General features: G+C 43.0%; 1 protein-coding gene and 1 long non-coding RNA gene across 3 annotated transcripts in view; one reads left to right on the top strand and one right to left on the bottom strand.

Annotated features, from left to right (window-relative positions):
- The first annotated feature begins 351 nt into the window (after nt 1-351).
- LOC143767726 (uncharacterized) lies at nt 352-13,428 on the top strand. Its single transcript, XR_013213761.1, has 3 exons — nt 352-409; nt 9,265-9,396; nt 12,445-13,428. It is a non-coding gene; the product is annotated as an uncharacterized LOC143767726 (long non-coding RNA).
- A 1,971-nt stretch (nt 13,429-15,399) lies between these two features.
- The window catches only part of LOC143767663 (uncharacterized), a 113,794-nt gene continuing 108,541 nt past the window's right edge, over nt 15,400-20,652 (bottom strand). Inside the window, exon 7 of one of the 2 annotated variants that reach the window (XM_077256129.1) lies at nt 15,400-17,231. In XM_077256129.1, the coding sequence (XP_077112244.1) occupies nt 15,811-17,231 (1,421 nt within the window). In that variant the 3' untranslated portion in view covers nt 15,400-15,810. Of the gene's footprint in view, nt 17,235-20,652 lie in introns of both variants that reach the window. The other variant, XM_077256130.1, reaches the window with a different exon arrangement.

The raw sequence follows: 20,652 nt of genomic DNA, 5'->3' as shown, positions 1-20,652 counted from the left end.
GCTATATACTACCTACATATTCTAGAATCCCCGATACGTTAGAATCGGGCCACCATCTAGTAATGTATAATTACATATAAAATGATCCCTTGATTAGAAGATTCACTGACAAAAGGATAAAACTAAACTTTATTAATTCAAAATGTCAAACTATACCCACAATGAAGGGCTCTTCAATCATTTATTGGATGCCTTCTGACTGGTGCGTCTCGTTCACAAGGGGTTAAAGTTTTGTGTCCCAATTTTATTCGCATCCCCTCCCTTCCTGTTGGTCATTAGGGACAACTTCCCCTGTATTCTCCTCCCTTTATGCCCTCTTTATAAATGTTGTCTCATCCTCTTCCTGTCTGTCTCCTCACAACTGTGGAACCTGGAGGCTGCGTTGTCCTGCGTGCTGTGCTGCCTGCTGGTGAGAGATGGCTGATGATGATTTGATGTCAGCAGTGAGAGACAGAATCAGGAGGGAAGATGCGTCCTGCCTCACCAGCATCTTGGTGGAGAAGGAAGCACCCCCTCCTGTAGCTTAGACTTCTTTCACACTTCCGTCTTCCAAATCTGCACAGGATCCGTCAAGACGTTGAAATGAAGGATCCTGTGTAGATTGTGGAAAACATGTGCACTGGGCCGGTCTTTCTGACAGACCCATCGAGGCTATGTGCAACTGTTGTGTATGCGGAAAACCGCTGTGAAAACGCATACACAACACAAACAGGTTAAAAAAAATAAAAAATCGCAGTATTCTCACCTACTAGCGTTCCCGCGAAGCGATGCTCCTGGCAGCTAGCGTTCGTAGTAATACATTGTGAAATCTCGCGAGAAGTCATGGTCTCGCGAGACCGCGACTTCTTGCGAGATTTCGCAATGTGTTGCTAAGAAATAACGCTAGCTGCCGGGAGCATCGTTGACGCTGCGCGGGAACGCCGGTAGGTGAGAATATTGTGATTTTTTTATTTTTTTAAATTATTTTTAACCCCTTTCTGTCATTGGATGTACTATTCCGTCCATGTGGGGTGGGCCCTACTTCCCAAGGACGGAATAGTACGTCCAGCGCGATCGGCCGCGCTCACGGGGGGAGCACGGCCGATCGCGGCCGGGTGTCAGCTGCCTATCGCAGCTGACATCCGACGCTATGTGCCAGGAGCCGTCACGGACCGCCCCCGGCACATTAACCCCCGGCACACCGCGATCAAACATGATCGCGGTGTGCCGGCGGTATAGGGAAGCATCGCGCAGGGAGGGGGCTCCCTGCGGGCTTCCCTGAGACCCCCGCAGCAACGCGATGTGATCACGTTGCTCCGAGGGTCTCCTACCTCCTTCCTCGCTGCAAGTCCCGGATCCAAGATGGCCACGGCATACGGGTCCTGCAGGGAGGGAGGTGGCTTACCGAGTGCCTGCTCAGAGCAAGCGCTGGTAAGCCTGCAGTGCTCTAAGTCAGATCGGTGATCTGACAGAGTGCTGTGCAAACTGTCAGATCACCGATCTGTGATGTCCCCCCCTGGGACAAAGTAAAAAAGTTTTAAAAAAAATTTCCACCTGTGTAAAAAAAAAAAAAAAAAAAAAAAAAAAAATTCCTAAATAAAGAAAAAAATATATATTATTCCCATAAATACATTTCTTTATCTAAATAAAAAAAAAAAACAATAAAAGTACACATATTTAGTATCGCCGCGTCCGTAACGACCCAACCTATAAAACTGTCCCACTAGTTAACCCCTTCAGTGAACACCGTAAGAAAAAAAAAAAAACGAGGCAAAAAACGCTTTATTATCATACCGCCGAATAAAAAGTGGAATAAAACGCGATCAAAAAGACAAATATAAATAACCATGGTACCGATGAAAGCTTCATTTTGTCCCGCAAAAAACGAGCCGCCATACAGCATCATCAGCAAAAAATTAAAAGTTATAGTCCTCAGAATAAAGCGATGCCAAAATAATTATTTTTTCTATAAAATAGTTTTTATTGTATAAAAGCGCCAAAACATAAAAAAATGATATAAATGAGATATCGCTGTAATCGTACTGACCCGAAGAATAAAACTGCTTTATCCATTTTACCAAACGGGGAATGGTATAAACGCCTCCCCCAAAAGAAATTCATGAATAGCTGGTTTTTGGTCATTCTGCCTCACAAAAATCGGAATAAAAAGCGATCAAAAAATGTCACGTGCCCGAAAATGTTACCAATAAAAACGTCAACTCGTCCCACAAAAAACAAGACCTCACATGACTCTGTGGTCTCAAATATGGAAAAATTATAGCTCTCAAAATGTGGTAACGCAAAAAATATTTTTTGCAATAAAAAGCGTCTTTCAGTGTGTGACGGCTGCCAATCATAAAAATCCACTAAAAAACCCGCTATAAAAGTAAATCAAACCCCCCTTCATCACCCCCTTACTTAGGGAAAAATTAAAAAATTAAAAAAACGTATTTATTTCCATTTTCCCGTTAGGGTTAGGGTTAGGGTTAGGGCTACGGTTAGGGTTAGGGCTAGGGTTAGGGTTAGGGCTAGGGTTAGGGCTAGGGTTAGGGTTGGGGCTAGGTTTAAGGCTACAGTTAGGGTTGGGGCTAAAGTTAGGGTTGGGGCTAAAGTTAGGGTTAGGGTTTGGATTACATTTATGGAATAGGGTTGGGATTAGGGTTAGGGGTGTGTCTGGGTTAGAGGTGTGGTTAGGGTTACCCTTGGGATTAGGGTTAGGGGTGTGTTTGCATTAGGGTTTTAGTTATAATTGGGGGGTTTCCACTGTTTAGGCAAATCAGGGGCTCTCCAAACGCGACATGGCGTCCGATCTCAATTCCAGCCAATTCTGCATTGAAAAAGTAAAACAGTGCTCCTTCTCTTCCGAGCTCTCCCGTGTGCCCAAACAGGGGTTTACCCCAACATATGGGGTATCAGCGTACTCAGGACAAATTGGACAACAACATTTGGGGTCCAAGTTCTCTTGTTACCCTTGGGAAAATACAAAACTGGGGGCTAAAAAATAATTTTTGTGTGAAAAAAAAGGATTTTTTATTTTCACGGCTCTGCGTTATAAACTGTAGTGAAACACTTGGGGGCTCAAAGTTCTCACAACACATCTAGATAAGTTCCTTGGGGGGTCTAGTTTCCAATATGGGGTCACTTGTGGGGGTTTCTACTGTTTAGGTAATTAGGGGCTCTGCAAACGCAATGTGACGCCTGCAGACCAATCCATCTAAGTCTGCATTCCAAATGATGCTCCTTCCCTTCCGAGCTCTGCCATGCACTCAAACGGTGGTTCCCCCCTACACATCAGGTATCAGTGTACTCAGGACAAATTGGACAACAATATTTATGGTCCAATTTCCCCTGTTACCCTTGGAAAAATACAAAACTGGGGGCTAAAAAATCATTTTTGTGGAATTTTTTTTTTTTTATTTGCACGGCTCTGCGTTATAAACTGTAGTGAAACACTTGGGGGTTCAAAGCTCTCACAACACATCTAGATGAGTTCCTTAGGGGGTCTACTTTCCAAAATGGTGTCACTTGTGGGGGTTTCTACTGTTTAGGTACATTAGGGGCTCTGCAAACGCAATGTGACGCCTGCAGACCATTCCATCTAAGTCTGCATTCCAAATGGCGCTCCTTCCCTTCCGAGCCCTCCCATGCGCCCAAACGGTGGTTCCCCCCCACATATGGGGTATCAGGGCACTCAGGACAAATTGGACAACTACTTTGGGGGTCCAATTTCTCCTGTTACCCTCGGAAAAATACAAAACTGGGGGCTAAAAAATAATTTTTGTGGGAAAAAATTTTTGTTTTATTTTTACGGCTCTGCATTATAAACTTCTGTGAAGCCCTTGGTGGGTCAAAGTGCTCACCACACATCTAGATAAGTTCCTTAGGGGGTCTACTTTCCAAAATGGTGTCACTTGTGGGGGGTTTCAATGTTTAGGCACATCAGTGGCTCTCCAAACGCAACATGGCGTCCCATGTCAATTCCTGTCAATTTTGCATTGAAAAGTCAAACGGCGCTCCTTCCCTTCCGAGCTCTCCCATGCGCCCAAACAGTGGTTTACCCCCACATTTGGGGTATCAGCGTACTCAGGACAAATTGTAGAACAAATTTTGGGGTCCAATTTCTTCTCTTACCCTTGAGAAAATAAAAAATTGGGGGCAAAAAATAATTTTTGTGAAAAAAAATGATTTTTTATTTTTACGGTTCTGCATTATAAACTTCTGTGAAGCACTTGGTGGGTCAAAGTGCTCACCACACCTCTAGATAAGTTCCTTAGGGGGTCTACTTTCCAAAATGGTGTCACTTGTGGGGGGTTTCAATGTTTAGGCACATCAGTGGCTCTCCAAACGCAACATGGCGTCCCATCTCAATTCCTGTCAATTTTGCATTGAAAAGTCAAACAGCGCTCCTTCCCTTCCGAGCTCTGCCATGCGCCCAAACAGTGGTTTACCCCAACATATGGGGTATCGGCATACTCAGGACAAATTGTACAACAACTTTTGGGGTCCATTTTCTCCTGTTACCCTTGGTAAAATAAAACAAATTGGAGCTGAAATAATTTTTTTGTGAAAAAAAGTTAAATGTTTATTTTTATTTAAACATTCCAAAAATTCCTGTGAAACACCTGAAGGGTTAATAAACTTCATGAATGTGGTTTTGAGCACCTTGAGGGGTGCAGTTTTTAGAATGGTGTCATACTTGGGTATTTTCTATCATATAGACCCCTCAAAATGACTTCAAATGAGATGTGATCTCTAAAAAAAAATGGTGTTGTAAAAATGAGAAATTGCTGGTCAACTTTTAACCCTTATAACTCCCTAACAAAAAAAAATTTTGGTTCCAAAATTGTGCTGATGTAAAGTAGACATGTGGGAAATGTTAATATTTAGATACTAGTGGCGCTTGCTATACTTGTTTCCTGCAGCAGATACTGACACGTGCCACTTCTCCGTGTTAGATATAGAAGATTATGTAAATAGTAATATATCCGCGCTAGGAATAAACCCCTTTCTGTTTATATGTCTCAGTGATCCAAAAAATATTATTCTGAACCAATCTTATTTGTTATGTGAAATCTAGGGAAAAGTAAGGGTCCTTTGCCTTTTAATTATTTTAATTGTTTTTTACCAGCCCACACTAGACTCTTTTCAGAGTGACTTACATAAATAATACTACGAAAATAAACATATAAAGTGATACCAGGAGGAGCAGGCGTTCTTCACGTCACTCAAGATAGTCTAGGTGAAAGGTAAGGAAAGGTCTTTAAAGAGGTTGTGGAATAAGAACTGTTCATGACACCACCTGTGGTATTCGGCCTGGGATGACCGACGCTGCTTAAAGGGGTCCACTGGGGTGATGTTATGGCAGCTGGGATGGTATGGCTTCCCACAGGTGAAGCTAGGTCCCCAGGGCTCCTGGTGTAGTAGGGACAGATCGTAGATGGTGTAGAAAGATACAGAGGACACAAGTTGCAGTCTCTTTACTGTGGAATTCAGGCAGTCACAGTCCATGGTATCGGATCACAGGTGCTGGACTGGTCCGGCGGGGTTGGAAGCCTTCCACTAGGTGCTGTGTTGTAGTCCCTTGCTGCCTTAGGCCTCACACAAGGTCCTCAAGTTCTCTCTGTCCCCCAGGTGGGTAAGACGCTACCCGCATTACAAGTAACTCGAGCCTTTTTACAAGGTCTCTCAGATGACTCCGGGCTCTGTCTGCTACTGTGTCCTCGGGTGTTAATGGTGGACAGGTGACTTGAAATCTAGCTGTCCGCCGGTTTCTGTCGTGTGGCATGAAGTTATCCCCACAACCTTGGTCTTCCGGCTACCGGTATTGCGCTTCAGCGTGGAGGAAGCTCAGCCGCAGCTTCTCTCTCCAGCTCTTCACTCTCCTTCGCGTCTCTCTCCTTTCAGTCTCTTTACAGACTGCTTTGCTTTCCTCTTTCCTTCCCTGGAGCTGCAGCACCTCACGTGGCTGCACAGCCCCAGCTTTCCTTCCTCACTCCTCGCTCTCCTCAGACTTTCTGAACTAACTTCCTCATCCAGTCAGAATATATCTAGGGAAGCCACCCACAAACTGGATCAGAGCTCCCCCTTATAGCCTAGATTCAGAAGTGTTGTATGTGCTGAGTCCCTGATAAAGGGATCCTTTCTCGCTTCCAAGCATGATATCACTCTCCCCGTAAGGAAAGTAATGCCACTGTAACATCCGGTTATCTGGGGTGTTACAAGTACATAAAGGTGCATTTTTCTGCGGTATACCTCCCCTTGGGTCTCACTTAGACGATGAGACTGTTAACAAAATTTGGGCTAGTGATTATGTTGATATTTGGGCCCCTGATCAACACACAATCGATAAAGAATGGAGCCCTGTGGATAGACCATTTGACCGTAAACTAAAACCATAGGTAATTCATACAAGGCTCATGGGGGTAGCGCTTGGTGGCGCAATGATGAGGAATTCAGGAGGCACTTAGCTCTTCAACCCCATTTGGGTTGGGGAGTTAAAGCCACGGATACATGGATTCATCTTATGCTGTCTCAAAAAGATTCACCCCCCCATTTCACATAGCGGCTGCTGCCCATACATCCGGAGCGGGGTCAGTGGCCGTACACAGACCTGGCTCCTGCTGGTTGTTTAATGAAGGACACTGCTGTTTTACGTGTTATGCAAATATAAACACAAGTGTCCAGCTTGTTGAGGTTCCCATGCCGCAATCAAATGCTCTCACCCCCCCCAAATTGCCTTCAAAACCCAACAGCCACCCAGAACCAAGGGACCTCAGTGAGCATAACCGCAATGGGGCCGTGGCTTGACCTCTATCCCAATAAGAAGCAGGAGCTCAGTTGCGTTTCGGTTTCAGTTAGGTTTTTTCATCTCTGTTTCTTTCACTAGACAGCCGTCTTTTTCTCACAACTTGAAATCGGCACTGGAATTTTCATTAATTCTAACAGATAAGGTCCAGAAAGAGGTCTCTTTAGGCAGGATAAAAGGTCCATTTTCGACCCCACCTTTTTACAATTTGCACATTTCTCCGTTAGGAATTGTTCCCAAAAAAGAGCTGGCAAGTCTTGGCTTATTCAACATCTCTCTCACCCCAAAGGATCGTCGGTAAATGACGTCGGTTTCATACGTTTCTTTTGATCGGGCCATTATGTTGATCCGGCATGCTGGCCCGGGGGCTTTAATGGTGAAATCAGACATTGAGTCTGCTTTCCGTCTTTTTCCAGTTCTTCCGCATTGTCATCATCTTTTGGTTTGTGGACGGTTTTTATTATTATGACACGTTTGCCTATGGGTTGCTCTATTTCTTGCTATTATTTTGAGTTATTCGGCACGTTCCTTGAGTGGGTAGTCATGTATGCCACCAGTTCCCAGGCAGTTACCCATTACCTTGATGATTTTTTGTTCATGGGTCCAAAGGACTCCGAGTCTTGCCAGTTTTTTGTTGGATACTTTCCGTTTTTTCATGTCGGTATTCCTGTATCTGAATACAAAACTTTTGATCCTTCCACCATCCTATCCTTTTTAGGGATAGAAATTGATTCCACGGCAATGGTTTTAATTCCCTCTGAAAAAAATTAAAAACTTCTGTCGTTGATTGAGGGTTTTTGCTCAGTTCACAAAGTTACTCTTTGGCAGATGCAGTCATTGTTGGGACTTCTCACGTTCGCAGTGTCAGGTAATGCCAATGGGAAGAATTTTTTCTAGATGGTTGTCTCTGTCAGCCAGAGGTATTAAGCCCTTGCATCACAAAATTCATATAAAACCACCTTTGCAAGCTGATTTGCTGGTCTGGAAAGAATTTCTCTTGTCCTACAATGGTCTCATGTGTTTTCGGTCCCCAGAGGTGACTAATGAGGATCTTTCCCTTTGTTCCGATGCTGCCAGGTCTTTGGGTTTTGGCTTTATTTTCGGTGACCAATGGTGTGCGGAGCATTGGCTTGATTCCTGGATCTCCTCATGCTGGTTAAAAAACCTCACTCTGTTAGAGCTATTCCCCATTGTTACAGCTATCTGGGTTCCCTCCATTGGGACAGGAGGGTTTTTTTTTGGACTGATAACTAGTGTTGAGTGATACCTTCCGATATCCAGACGTATCGGTATTGGATCGGCCGATATTCAAAAAAATATCGGATATTCCCGATACCGATACCCGATACCAATGCAAGTCAATGGGACAAAAATATCGGAATTAAAATAAACCCTGTCTTTCCTTGTATGTTAATTCTACATGAAGGAAAACAACTAAGAATAATGTATTGGGGGAGGTGGAGGAGACATTAAAGGCATAGAGGTTTAGGCCAATCAAATGGAATAGCAGGAATTATTCTTTTTTTTAAGACGTTCGGAGTTACAAAGATATTAACTGTTAAGATTTTTTATATTTTGTCAGATATTTATGTTTCACTACTTCCATGCTCTTCACCTTCTTTTTAACTTCTCCCACACTTTCTTCTTCATCATGCTCAGCAGCAAAAAAGCTCCTCTATGTATTCCTATATAGTGTTTTTCCACAATCTAGCAGGATACGGATGGAAAGCCACTAATAGGATGAATTTGAAAAAATGTGCAGCAGGCTGCACTAATTGAAAAAAGGACAATGGAACGGTATGAGGCAGTGACGCACCCTGAGCTGACTACAACCAGCGGTGGCTGCAGTCCAGACTACAGAGTGAGCTGCACTCACACAGAGACCTTGCAGACAGCCGTGAACAGCGCTGCAAGGCAAAAACAAGGTTCTCACACAGCGGTTGCTAAATTAGCCTGGGTAAAGCACAATGAAGCAAATCGCGATCTCAACACTGGCCCTCAGTCAGAACACAGAGTCCTGTCCCTAACTGAATTCACAGCAGAGTGAACCCAAAATGGCGGCGACTTTTATAGTGCATCATGACATCATTTCAGCAGCCAATCACAGCCATGCCAGTAGGTACATGTCTAACATGTAGAACAGGATGTGCCCACACTTCTAATAATTCCTCATTGGCTGAATTAAATGAAACTGGCTCTTTGCATTATGAGAACTTCCGATTCCGGTATCCGATATACTGAAAGTATCGGAACTCGGTATCGGAATTCCGATACTTGCAGTATCGGAATGATCAACACTACTGATAACATGAGTGTTGTACACTGCATAAATTATCTGTCATCCTCTTTCTCCCCCGTTTATCAAGGTGCTCAGGTTTTTGGTTTTGCAATGTTTGAATTTTAATATTTGGTTTAGAGCTCGACACATTTCAGGTGTGAACAATGTAATCGCTGACTCTCTTTCTCATTTTGATTGGCAGAAATTTCGGAACTGTCTACCCGTGGCCAATCAGGAGGGTCACCCATGCCCCTCACTTATGTGGTGAGTGGTGGAGGACGTTTAATGGAACTGGTGAGATCTTTGGTTGCCCCATCAACATGACGTTCTTACGGTAAGGCGTGGAGGGAGTGGTGTAGTTTAGTGGGCGACAGACCTATTTGTTCCTCCCAGGACATTTATTTGGAAGTAACCATTGATTACTTCATCGGCGATCTTTGGGAGTATCGGGGGCTGTTGCTCAGTACTGTATAGCTGTGTCAGGATCTGAGGGTGTGTGGTTGCCCCCAGTTGTCAGGGATTTATTATATCCCACTTTCCAGCTCCAGTAAGGAACTTACAGCTCTTTGGTGCCCCCATTAACCTCAGGTCAGTCAGGGAACTACACCTAGGATAAGAAGTCGCCAGAAAGGTTGCCTTGACGTGTACTGGCTATTGGGCACTCTGCAGTGAGAGTTGTTTGTATATCCCCCGTCTCAGGCAGGAAATACACACATAAACCTCTGTCCTGTCACTGCCAGGGTCTCCCAAATACCCAAGAAAAATATTTAGAATTGAGAGTTATCAGTGGTTGATACCTTTTACTGAGGACTCTCAATTCTAAATATTTTTCTATCCACTGGCTAACACGGTACCAAGATATATATCTTTCCTGTACCAAATACCCCAGAACACTTTGCTGCCACCAGCTCCTTGTTCTATATTAAAGCCAATATTGGGTTAGGAGCCCAGCCAAAAGGTAACCTAATTAGCTCGGAGGTCAAGGCGGTGCGTTTATAGAGCAAGGAAAAACGAAACTAGTAAATTTATAGATTTACTCCAGAAAATATAGGCAGTGTTTACAAAAATATAAAAGATGTTACAAAAGAAAGATACAGTATATAGATAGTTACAAAATAAAAGGGTTAAAATATGAAGCTTACACATTTCAGTCACTGGCATGCCATGTGGAGGAAAGGGGAGGGGTACCAGGCAAAAGCCCCCCCTTTGTCTGGGCCTGAGTTTTATACCTTTGCCCAAAACCAAGGGATCCCCCTTGATGACCTCACAGGGTGCGCGGAGCTAGGGAATGTACTCCCCTTTTGAAAGTTACAAATAAACTTCTATTTGTCATAACTCTGGGTGTAAACCTGGGAAAGAGATGACAGAGGTATAATTTTTCTTATTACGACATTACCTTTCTTTTGATACCACATTGTACACTCACTGGCCACTTTATTAGGTACACCTGTCCAACTTCTTGTTAACACTTAATTTCTAATCAGCCAATCACATGGCGGCAACTCAGTGCATTTAGGCATATAGACATGGTCAAGACAATCTCCTGCAGTTCAAACCGAGCATCAGTATGGGGAAGAAAGGTGATTTGAGTGCCTTTGAACGTGGCATGGTTGTTGGTGCCAGAAGGGCTGGTCTGAGTATTTCAGAAACTGCTGATCTACTGGGATTTTCACGCACAACCATCTCTAGGGTTTACAGAGAATGGTCCGAAAAAGAAAAAAAATCCAGTGAGCGGCAGTTCTGTGGGCGGAAATGCCTTGTTGATGCCAGAGGTCAGAGGAGAATGGGCAGACTGGTTCGAGCTGATAGAAAGGCAACAGTGACTCAAATCGCCACCCGTTACAACCAAGGTAGGCCTAAGAGCATCTCTGAACGCACAGTGCGTCGAACTTTGAGGCAGATGGGCTACAGCAGCAGAAGACCACACCGGGTACCACTCCTTTCAGCTAAGAACAGGAAACTGAGGCTACAATTTGTACAAGCTCATCGAAATTGGACAGTAGAAGATTGGAAAAACGTTGCTTGGTCTGATGAGTCTCGATTTCTGCTGCGACATTCGGATGGTAGGGTCAGAATTTGGCGTAAACAACATGAAAGCATGGATCCATCCTGCCTTGTATGGAGCATCTTTGGGATGTGCAGCCGACAAATCTGCGGCAACTGTGTGATGCCATCATGTCAATATGGACCAAAATCTCTGAGGAATGCTTCCAGCACCTTGTTGAATCTATGCCACGAAGAATTGAGGCAGTTCTGAAGGCAAAAGGGGGTCCAACCCGTTACTAGCATGGTGTACCTAATAAAGTGGCCGGTGAGTGTATATTTATGTGTTACTGGGAAGCATATACACTTTACTTGATTTCTAGTGGGTGCAGAAGCCCAAAAACACCACTGTGAATCGCTTTAATCATGCAGATTCCAAAAATATGTTTCCTGCCTCTTTGATTATCCTGTATTAATATATTTGAGTTTGAATGAATAAAGGAGAGTTTAAATCCATGTGCTAGAAGAACTGCTTTTAACCAGTCAGGGTCTTAAAAGGATCCTGTGTTGCCGGGCATACCATGGTCTCACATTACTCCAGCTTGTATAGCTGGAGGGAGGGGCAGCGTGTCATTCAAAAACCAAGGAACTACAGCCAATAGCTCTGTACGTTTAATCGAAACCATGGAAAATGATTCATATTTTCCTGAAAATCTGGTTTGGCCTTTTATTTCCAGCTATATGGTCGGGCGGATGCTACAAAGTTTTTTATTATTTGTCAAGCCATCAAGGGTTGGAAAAGGGGGCACATTCATCAGAACAGATGGCCTATTTCTTTTAATTGGCTTACGCTTTCGGTTAACGCCACCTCTATCATTCGTTCTTTCGAATCTGCCCTTTTGGCATTGTCTTTTTTGGTGCTTTCAGAAACAGCGAATTAGTCCCTGTGTCAACACATACTTTAGGTGGCCTTCGGCATGATGACGTCTTCTTTTGCAATGGGGGTCTTCAGATTCATATTCGTAAATCTAAGTTTGACCCGTCAGGTTTGGGTTTCTGGGTGTTCCTCTCTTCTTTTCCCGGTCTTATGTGTTTTTTAGGTTTAGTTCACAATTATTTGTTCCTTCTCCGTTCTGGGGATGCTTTTTTCTCTCATGCGGATGGTTCCCCACTGGCGGTATTCCAGTTTCAATCTCTTTTTCGTAACTCTTACTTCACTTGGGTCTCCCCCTAGTAAGTTTGGCACCCATTCTTTCAGGATTGGAGTGGCCACAGAGGCTGCCCTATCCAGTTTGTCTAATCCTGATATTCAGCGCATTGGTAGATGGCGTTCCTGTTGTTTTGCTCAGTATATTAGACCGGAATTATTACTCCATTAACTTTGGTTTTGTTTTTTCAGGAAGTGTGAAACCTGTCGTGTGGATTTTCAGGCATTCCCAAATTTCCTGGGCACCAGAAAGGGCGGAGCGCCGGCCTGGTGGAAGAGGCCTTGGTTTCCACAGCATTGATGTTTTCTGGAGAGGAATCAGGGGTTTGAACAGGGCTCAGGTTCTCTCTGAAGCTGTATGAATTGATCAGGCCGCTTCCTCCCCTGTGATTTTGGTTGTCTTGTTTTGGAAAAATGATCTTTGCTCTTTCTATCTAGCCGAACTACTCACCATGATGCATTTGGACATTGATAAATTTCAAGGCTTCTTCCCGGAGATAACCTTGGTCTGGTCAGAGGTAATTTCCCGCGTTGCATGGCAAGGTGCGAGGGATTGCGGTGGCTGTGGAGCGTTCCAGGCGCACGCTAAACGCTTTACAGCCAGAGTGGTTATCAGGCATCATCAGTTGGAAGGAGACAATTCCAGTTTGATGTTGCCTGATGGTGTTCATCTCATGAAAATTGGTTTGGACATTTTTCTCTTTGGCCTTCAGGACGGTATAGATCAGGCCCTGTACCAAACGGGTGGAGGTTGGAGCGCAGTATAAATTACTTTGCTCCTCCTTGGCGGTCAAGTTGTTATTTTATAAGAGTTTTGATGTGTAAGAAGTCAATTCGTACCAGTTCTTATGGCCAATGGTGCTTTATTGGTGATCTTTGATATTCACGTGCTGTAAACGCCCCTATCGCTGTGACTGACCTTCACCCATTAAAAATAAATTTTTGGTTTAAATATGTGTATTGTTGTTTTTCATGGGACACCACAGGAAGAAGCATGGCTCAGTGGGTCTCGCCAGTCTGAAGGGCACGTGAATCATTTATTGGATGCCCTCTGACTGGTGTGCCCAGTTCAAAAGGGGTTAAAGTTTGGTGTCCCAATATTCTTTCATTATTCTTATCCCCTCCCTTCCTGTTGCTCATTAGAGACAACTTCGTCTTTCTCCTCGCAACTGTGGGAACTGGAGGCAGCGTTGTCCCACCTTCCCTCCTAAGAGTTTTTATGTGTACAAAGTCGGACTTGAGCCGGGAGTCCTACTGGCATATCGATTCGTACCAGTTCTTATGGCCTATGGTGCCTTATCTGTGATCTTTGATATTCACTTGCTGTGCACGCCCCTATCGCTGTGACCGAATTTCACTCACTAAAAGTAAATTGTTGGTTTAAATATGTGTATTATTGTTTTCATGGGACACCACAGGAAGAAGCATGGTTGGGTGGGTCTCACCAGTCTTCTCCACCTGAAGGTTAGTCAGAAGGTGACTAATAGTAAAAATATATACCCCACATCTCAGTATACAGGGTGAGGTGACGTATAATCTCAGTATATAGGGTGAGGTGACGTATACACACTCACTCTCAAAGCCTCTCATTTCTACGAGTTTCATCGTCCTCACTAAGGGTACTGTCACACAGTGGCACTTTGATCGCTACGACGGTACGATCCGTGACGTTCCAGCGATATCCATACGATATCGCAGTGTCTGACACGCTACTGCGAGCATGGACCCCGCTGAGAATCGTACGTCGTAGCAGATCGTTTGAAACTTTATTTAGTCGCTGGATCTCCCGCTGTCATCGCTGGATCGTTGTGTGTGACAGCGATCCAGCGATGCGTTCGCTTGTAACCAGGGTAAACATCGGGTTACTAAGCGCAGGGCCGCGCTTAGTAACCCGATGTTTACCGTGGTTACCAGCGTAAAAGTAAAAAAAAAAAAAACGTACATACTCACATTCCGGTGTCCTTCAGGTCCCTTGCTGTCTGCTTCCCGCACTGACTGACTGCCGGCCGGAAAGTAAGAGCAGATCACAGCGGTGACGTCACCGCTGTGATCTGCTTTCACTTTACAGCGGCACTCAGTCAGAGCGGGAAGCAGACGGCTAGGGATCTGACGGACACCGGAATGTGAGTATGTACTGTTTGTTTTTTTTTACTTTTACGCTGGTAACAAGGGTAAACATCGGGTTACTAAGCGCGGCCCTGCGCTTAGTAACCCGATGTTTACCCTGGTTACCAGGGACCTCGGCATCGTTGGTCGCTGGAGAGCGGTCTGTGTGACAGCTCTCCAGCGACCACACAACGACTTTCCAACGATCACGGCCAGGTCGTATCGCTGGTCGTGATCGTTGGAAAGTTGCAGAGTGTGACAGTACCCTAAAGGCGACTCATCAAGAGACTATTTAATATTGACCTATATTCAAGTGAGACTAGATGAAGAAAACCCTAGAATCATGTATCATGTTATCTGAAACAGTCAGAAAACTAGTGATATATAGGCAGATCCCAGACTTCAAATATAATTCGTAAGTTTATAAGCCACTCCAGTGTCAGGAATAGATAGTATGTGAAAATAGAGTATACACCACTCAGGGAACACGTAACTTCCAGAGATCATTTCCATATTCATACTAAATAATGGCATAGATCTCCCAGACATTATGGTTGCACATATCCCTAGTCTTTAAAATGATTTTGTACTCATTCCCTGACTGACTGTAGCATGGCCATTAGTTAGAAGCTGCAAGTGATCTTTGGAGCAGGTAAGTTTTCCCTGAGTGGTACATATTGTTCGTCTGAAAACTGAGTTTAGTCTAGGACAATTTGTCTGCACTAGTAATTGTCAACTGTTACAATACCAAACTGGGACAGTCCCTATAGGAGGAAAAACACAATAATTATAGTGTATTTTCACATACTTTCTATTCCTGACTGATCGCCACTGGAGTGGCTTATAAACTTACGAAGTATATTTGAACTCTGGGGTCTGCCTATATATGGCTAGTTTTCTGATTGTTTCGGACATGATACATGATTTTAGTTTTTTTTTTCATCTAGTCTGGCTTGAATATAGGTCAGTATTAAATAAAGTCTCCTGATGACTCGACTTTGGTGAGGACTACAAAACTCGCAAAAATGAGAGGCTTGGAGAGTGAGTGTGTATACGAGTACATCACCTCACACTATATACTGAAATGTGGGGTATATGTTTTTTCTAATCGTCATCTTCTGACTAATCTTCAGGGGGTGAATTATGGGTATAGTTTTACATTTGGAATTAGTAACGTTTAGTTTTATCCTTCTATCAGCAAACATGAGGAATGACAAGAGACAACCCTTTTAAGAAGATACAATTTTGGTTAAAATATTCCAACATTCTGAACATAAAAAAAGGCTTCTCCCCTGTTTGAGCTCTGATGTTTATTAACAGCTGATTTCCAAGTAAAATATTTACCACATTAAGAAAATGAAAAAGGCTTCTCCTCTGTGTGACTGCTCTGATGTCTAACAAGATGCACTTTCCAGTTAAAATATTTCCCACATTCTGAACAAAAAAAGGCTTCTACCCTGTGTGGGTTCTTTCATGCCTATCAAGATTTTTTTTCCATTTAAAACATTTCCCACATTCTGAACATGAAAAAGGCCTCTCCCCTTTGTGGGTTCTCTGGTGGCTATCAAGAACCGATTTCCGGTTAAAACATTTCCCACATTCTGTACAGGAAAAAGGTTTCTCCCCAGTATGGGTTTTTTGGTGTCTATCACGAACCGATTTCCGGTTAAAACATTTCCCACATTCTGAACAGGAAAAAGGCTTTTCCCTTGTGTGAACTCTCTGGTGGTTAACAAAATGTGATTTATGTGCAAAACATTTCCGACATTCTGAACATGAAAAAGATTTCTCCCCTGTGTGAGTTCTCTGGTGGCTATCAAGAACCGATTTCCAGTTAAAACATTTCCCACATTCTGAGCAGGAAAAAGGCTTCTCCTCTGTGTGAGTTCTCTGGTGCCTAACAAGAAACGATTTACAGTTAAAATATTTCCCACATTCTGAACAGGAAAAAGGCTTATCCACTGTGTGAGTTCTCTGGTGCTTAACAAGAATCGATTTCCGGCTAAAACATTTCCCACATTCTGAACAGAAAAAAGGCTTCTCCCCTGTGTGAGTTCTCTGGTGAGTAACAAAATTTGATTTCTGTGCAAAACATTTCTCACATTCTGAACATGAAAAAGGTTTCGCTCCTGTGTGAATTCTCTGGTGAATAACAAGCTCTGATTTCGATTTAAAACATTTCCCACATTTTAAACATGAAAAAGGCTTCTCCCCTGTGTGAGTTCTTTGGTGTATAAGAAGATTACCTTTCTGAATAAAACATTTCCCACATTCTGAACAGGAAAAAGGCTTCTCCCCTGTGTGAACTCTCTGGTGGTTAACAAAACGTGCTTTATGTGCAAAAGATTTCTGACATTCTGAACATGAAAAAGATTTTTCCCCTGTGTGAGTTCTCTGGTGGCTATCAAGAAGTGATTTCCGGTTAAAATATTTCCCACATTCTGAACAGGAAAAAGGCTTCTCCCCTGTGTGAGTTCTCTGGTGCCTAACAAGAAACGATTTCCAGTTAAAACATTTCCCACATTCTGAACAGGAAAAAGGCTTCTCCCCTGTGTGAGTTCTCTGGTGCTTAACAAAATGTGATTTCAGTGTAAAATATTTCCCACATTCCGAACATGAAAATGACTTCTTTGCTTTAGGCGAAGTTTGTTTTTTAATGCCTCTTTTGTGACTTTTATTTTCCTTAGTAGTCGGTAATGAATCAGAAGGTGGGACCTGTTTCATAGGACCAGATGACAGATCTTTGCCATGAATAGATGATGGTATATCTGGAGTCATAGCAATCACTTCAGTTGTATATTGTAGGATCTCAGGATTCTCCGATTTAAAATTTGAAGATGTCAGCTGTCCATCTGATCTCCTGGTACAGTCATCTGCTAAGATAAAAAACTATTATTTTTAATAAAATATCCTTGAGTTTTATACTTTTGAACATTTCTACTTAACCCCCAAGTGTGGTTTGCACGTTAATGACAGGGCCAATTTTTACAATTCTGACCACTGTCCCTTTATGAGGTTATAACTCTGGAATGCTTCAACGGATCCTGATGATTCTGACATTGTTTTCTCGTGACATACTGTACTTCAATATAGTGGTAAAATTTATTTCATATTACCTGCGTTTATTTGTCAAAAAAACACAAAACGGAAATTTGGTGAAAATTTTGCAATTTTCCAACTTTGAATTTTTATGCCCTTAAATCACAGAAATCCAGTACAGACCAAAAGTTTGGACACACCTTCTCATTTAAAGATTTTTCTTTCATGACTATGAAAATTGTACATTCACACTGAAGGCATCAAAACTATGAATTAACACATGTGGAATTATATACTTAACAAAAAAGTGTGAAACAACTGAAAATATGTCTTATATTCTAGGTTCTTCAAAGTAGCCACCTTTTGCTTTGATGACTGCTTTGCACACTCTTGGCATTCTCTTGATGAGCTTCAAGAGGTAGTCACCGAAAATGGTTTTCACTTCACAGTTGTGCCCTGTCAGGTTTAATAAGTAGGATTTTTTGCCTTATAAATGGGGTTGGGACCATCAGTTGAGTTGTGCAGAAGTCTGGTGGATACACAGCTGATAGTCCTACTGAATAGACTGTTAAAATTTGTATTATGGCAAGAAAACAGCAGCCAAGTAAAGAAAAACGAGTAGCCATCATTACTTTAAGAAATGAAGGTCAGTCAGTCCGAAAAATTGGGAAAACTTTGAAAGTGTCCCCAAGTGCAGTGGCAAAAACAACCAAGCGCTACAACTGGTCCACATGAGGACCGCCCCAGGAAAGGAAGACCAAGAGTCACCTCTGCTTCTGAGGATAAGTTTATCCGAGTCACCAGCCTCAGAAATCGCAGGTTAACAGCAGCTCAGATTAGAGACCAGGTCAATGCCACACAGAGTTCTAGCAGCAGACACATCTCTACAACAACTGTTAAGGCTACGTTCACATTTGCATTGTGCGGCGCGGCAACGCAACGCATGCAAAACGCATGCACAACGCAGCGTTTTGTGACGCATGCGTTCATTTTTTGCATGATTTTTGGCGCAGAAAAAACTGCATCATGCAGCGCCCTCTGCGCCCTGACAGTTGCGCCAAAATGACACATGCGTCACAAAACGCAAGACAACGCATGTCCATGCGCCCCCCATGTTAAATATAGGGGCGCATGACGCATGCGTCGCCGCGGCTGCGCCTGACGCTGCGCCGCACAACGCTAATGTGAACGTAGCCTAAGAGGAGACTTTGTGTAGCAAGCCTTCATGGTAAAATAGCTGCTAGGAAACTGTTATGATCCCAATGGCAAGGATCTCAGAGATTACAGCAAAAGTCTGCAAACATAAATACCAGCTCATAGGGATGTGGTAACTAGGCTGACCATATACCTGATCCTAGCACAAACACTAACAGTAGCCGGGGAACGTGCCTACGTTGATCCTAGACGTCTCGCGCCAGCCGGAGAACTAACTAACCCTATCAGGGAAAATAAGACCTCTCTTGCCTCCAGAGAAAAGACCCCAAAGTAATACAAGCCCCCAACAAATAATAACGGTGAGGTAAGAAGAAAAGACAAACGTAAGAATGAACTAGATTTTAGCAAAGAGAGGCCCACTGACTAATAGCAGAAAATAGTAAGATGACTTATATGGTCAGCAAAAAACCCTGCAAAATATCCATGCTGAATATCCAAGAACCCCCAAACCGACTAACGGTGAGGGGGGAGAATATCAGCCCCCTAGAGCTTCCAGCAATATCAGGAATCACATATTGTACAAGCTGGACAAAAATATGAACAAAGCAAAATAACAAAAAATAAGAAAGCAGGACTTAGCTTATCTTGCAAAGAACCAGGACCTGAAGACAGGAGCAAACAGAAATGAACTGATTACAACGATGCCAGGCACTGGACTGAGAATCCAGGAAGTTTAAATAGCAACACCCCAGGCCTAACGAAGCAGGTGAGTACCAACCTGGTAAAAGACAATCCAAGTGCCAAATCACTAGTGACCACAAGAGGGAGCCAAGAAGTATAGTTCACAACAGGAAACCACTGCTAAGAACAGGCAACAAGCAGAAGAGACTTGTTTTGGCTAAAGAACACAAGGAATGGACATTAGACCAGTGGAAATCTGTGCTTTGGTCTGATGATTTCAAATTTGAGATCTTTGGTTCCAACCACTGTGTCTTTATGCGTCGCATAAAAGGTGAACGGATGGCCTCTACATGCCTGGTTCCCACCGTGAAGCATGGAGGAGGAGGTGTGATGGTGCTTTGCGAATGACACTGTTGGGGATTTATTCAAAATTGAAGGCATACTGAAACAGCATGAGTACAACAGCATCTTGCAGCGGAATGCTATTCCATCCAGTTTGCGTTTAGTTGGACCATCATTTATTTTTCAACAGGACAATGACCTCAATCACACCTCCAGGCTGTGTAAGGGCTATTTGTCCAAGGAGGAGATGGGGTGCTATGCCAGATGATCTGGCCTCCACAGTCACCAGACCTGAACCCAATCGAGATGCTTTAGGGTGATCTGGACTGCAGAGTGAAGGCAAAAGGGCCAACAAGTGCTAAGCATCTCTGGGAACTCCTTCAAGATTGTTGGAAAACCATTCCCGGTGACTACCTCTTGAAGCTCATCAAGAGAATGCCAAGAGTGTGCAAAGCAGTCATCAAATCAAAAGGTGGCTACTTTGAAGAACCTAGAATATAAGACATAACAAAAAAGTGTGAAACAACTGAAATTAAGTATATAATTCCACATGTGTTAATTCATAGTTTTGATGACTTCAGTGTGAATGTACAATTTTCATAGTCATGAAAATACAGAAAAATCTTTAAATGAGAAGGTGTGTCCAAACTTTTGGTCTGTACTGAATGTCACACAAAATAACATTTCCCACATGTCTACTTTACATCAGCACAAATTTGGAACCAATTTCTTTTTGTTAGGGAGTTATAAGGGTTAAAAGATGACCAGCAATTTCTCATTTTTACAAAATCATTTGTTTTTAGGGACCACATCACATTTGAAGTCACTTTGAGGGGTCTATATGATAGAAAATACCAAAGTGTGACACCATTCTAAAAACTGCACCTCTCAAGGTGCTCAAAACAACATTTTAGAAGTTTATTAACCCTTCAGGTGTGTCACAGGAATTTTTGGAATGTTTAAAAAAAAATAAAAAAATTAACATTTACCGTAACTTTTTTTTGCAAAATAGTAAATTCAGCTCCAATTTGTTTTATTTTACCCAGGGTAACAGGAGAAAATGGACCCCAAAAGTTG

Source organism: Ranitomeya variabilis, chromosome 4 (genome assembly GCF_051348905.1).
Source record: "Ranitomeya variabilis isolate aRanVar5 chromosome 4, aRanVar5.hap1, whole genome shotgun sequence".
Classification (NCBI taxonomy): domain Eukaryota; kingdom Metazoa; phylum Chordata; class Amphibia; order Anura; family Dendrobatidae; genus Ranitomeya; species Ranitomeya variabilis.
This window is presented reverse-complemented; position numbering and strand designations above follow the sequence as displayed.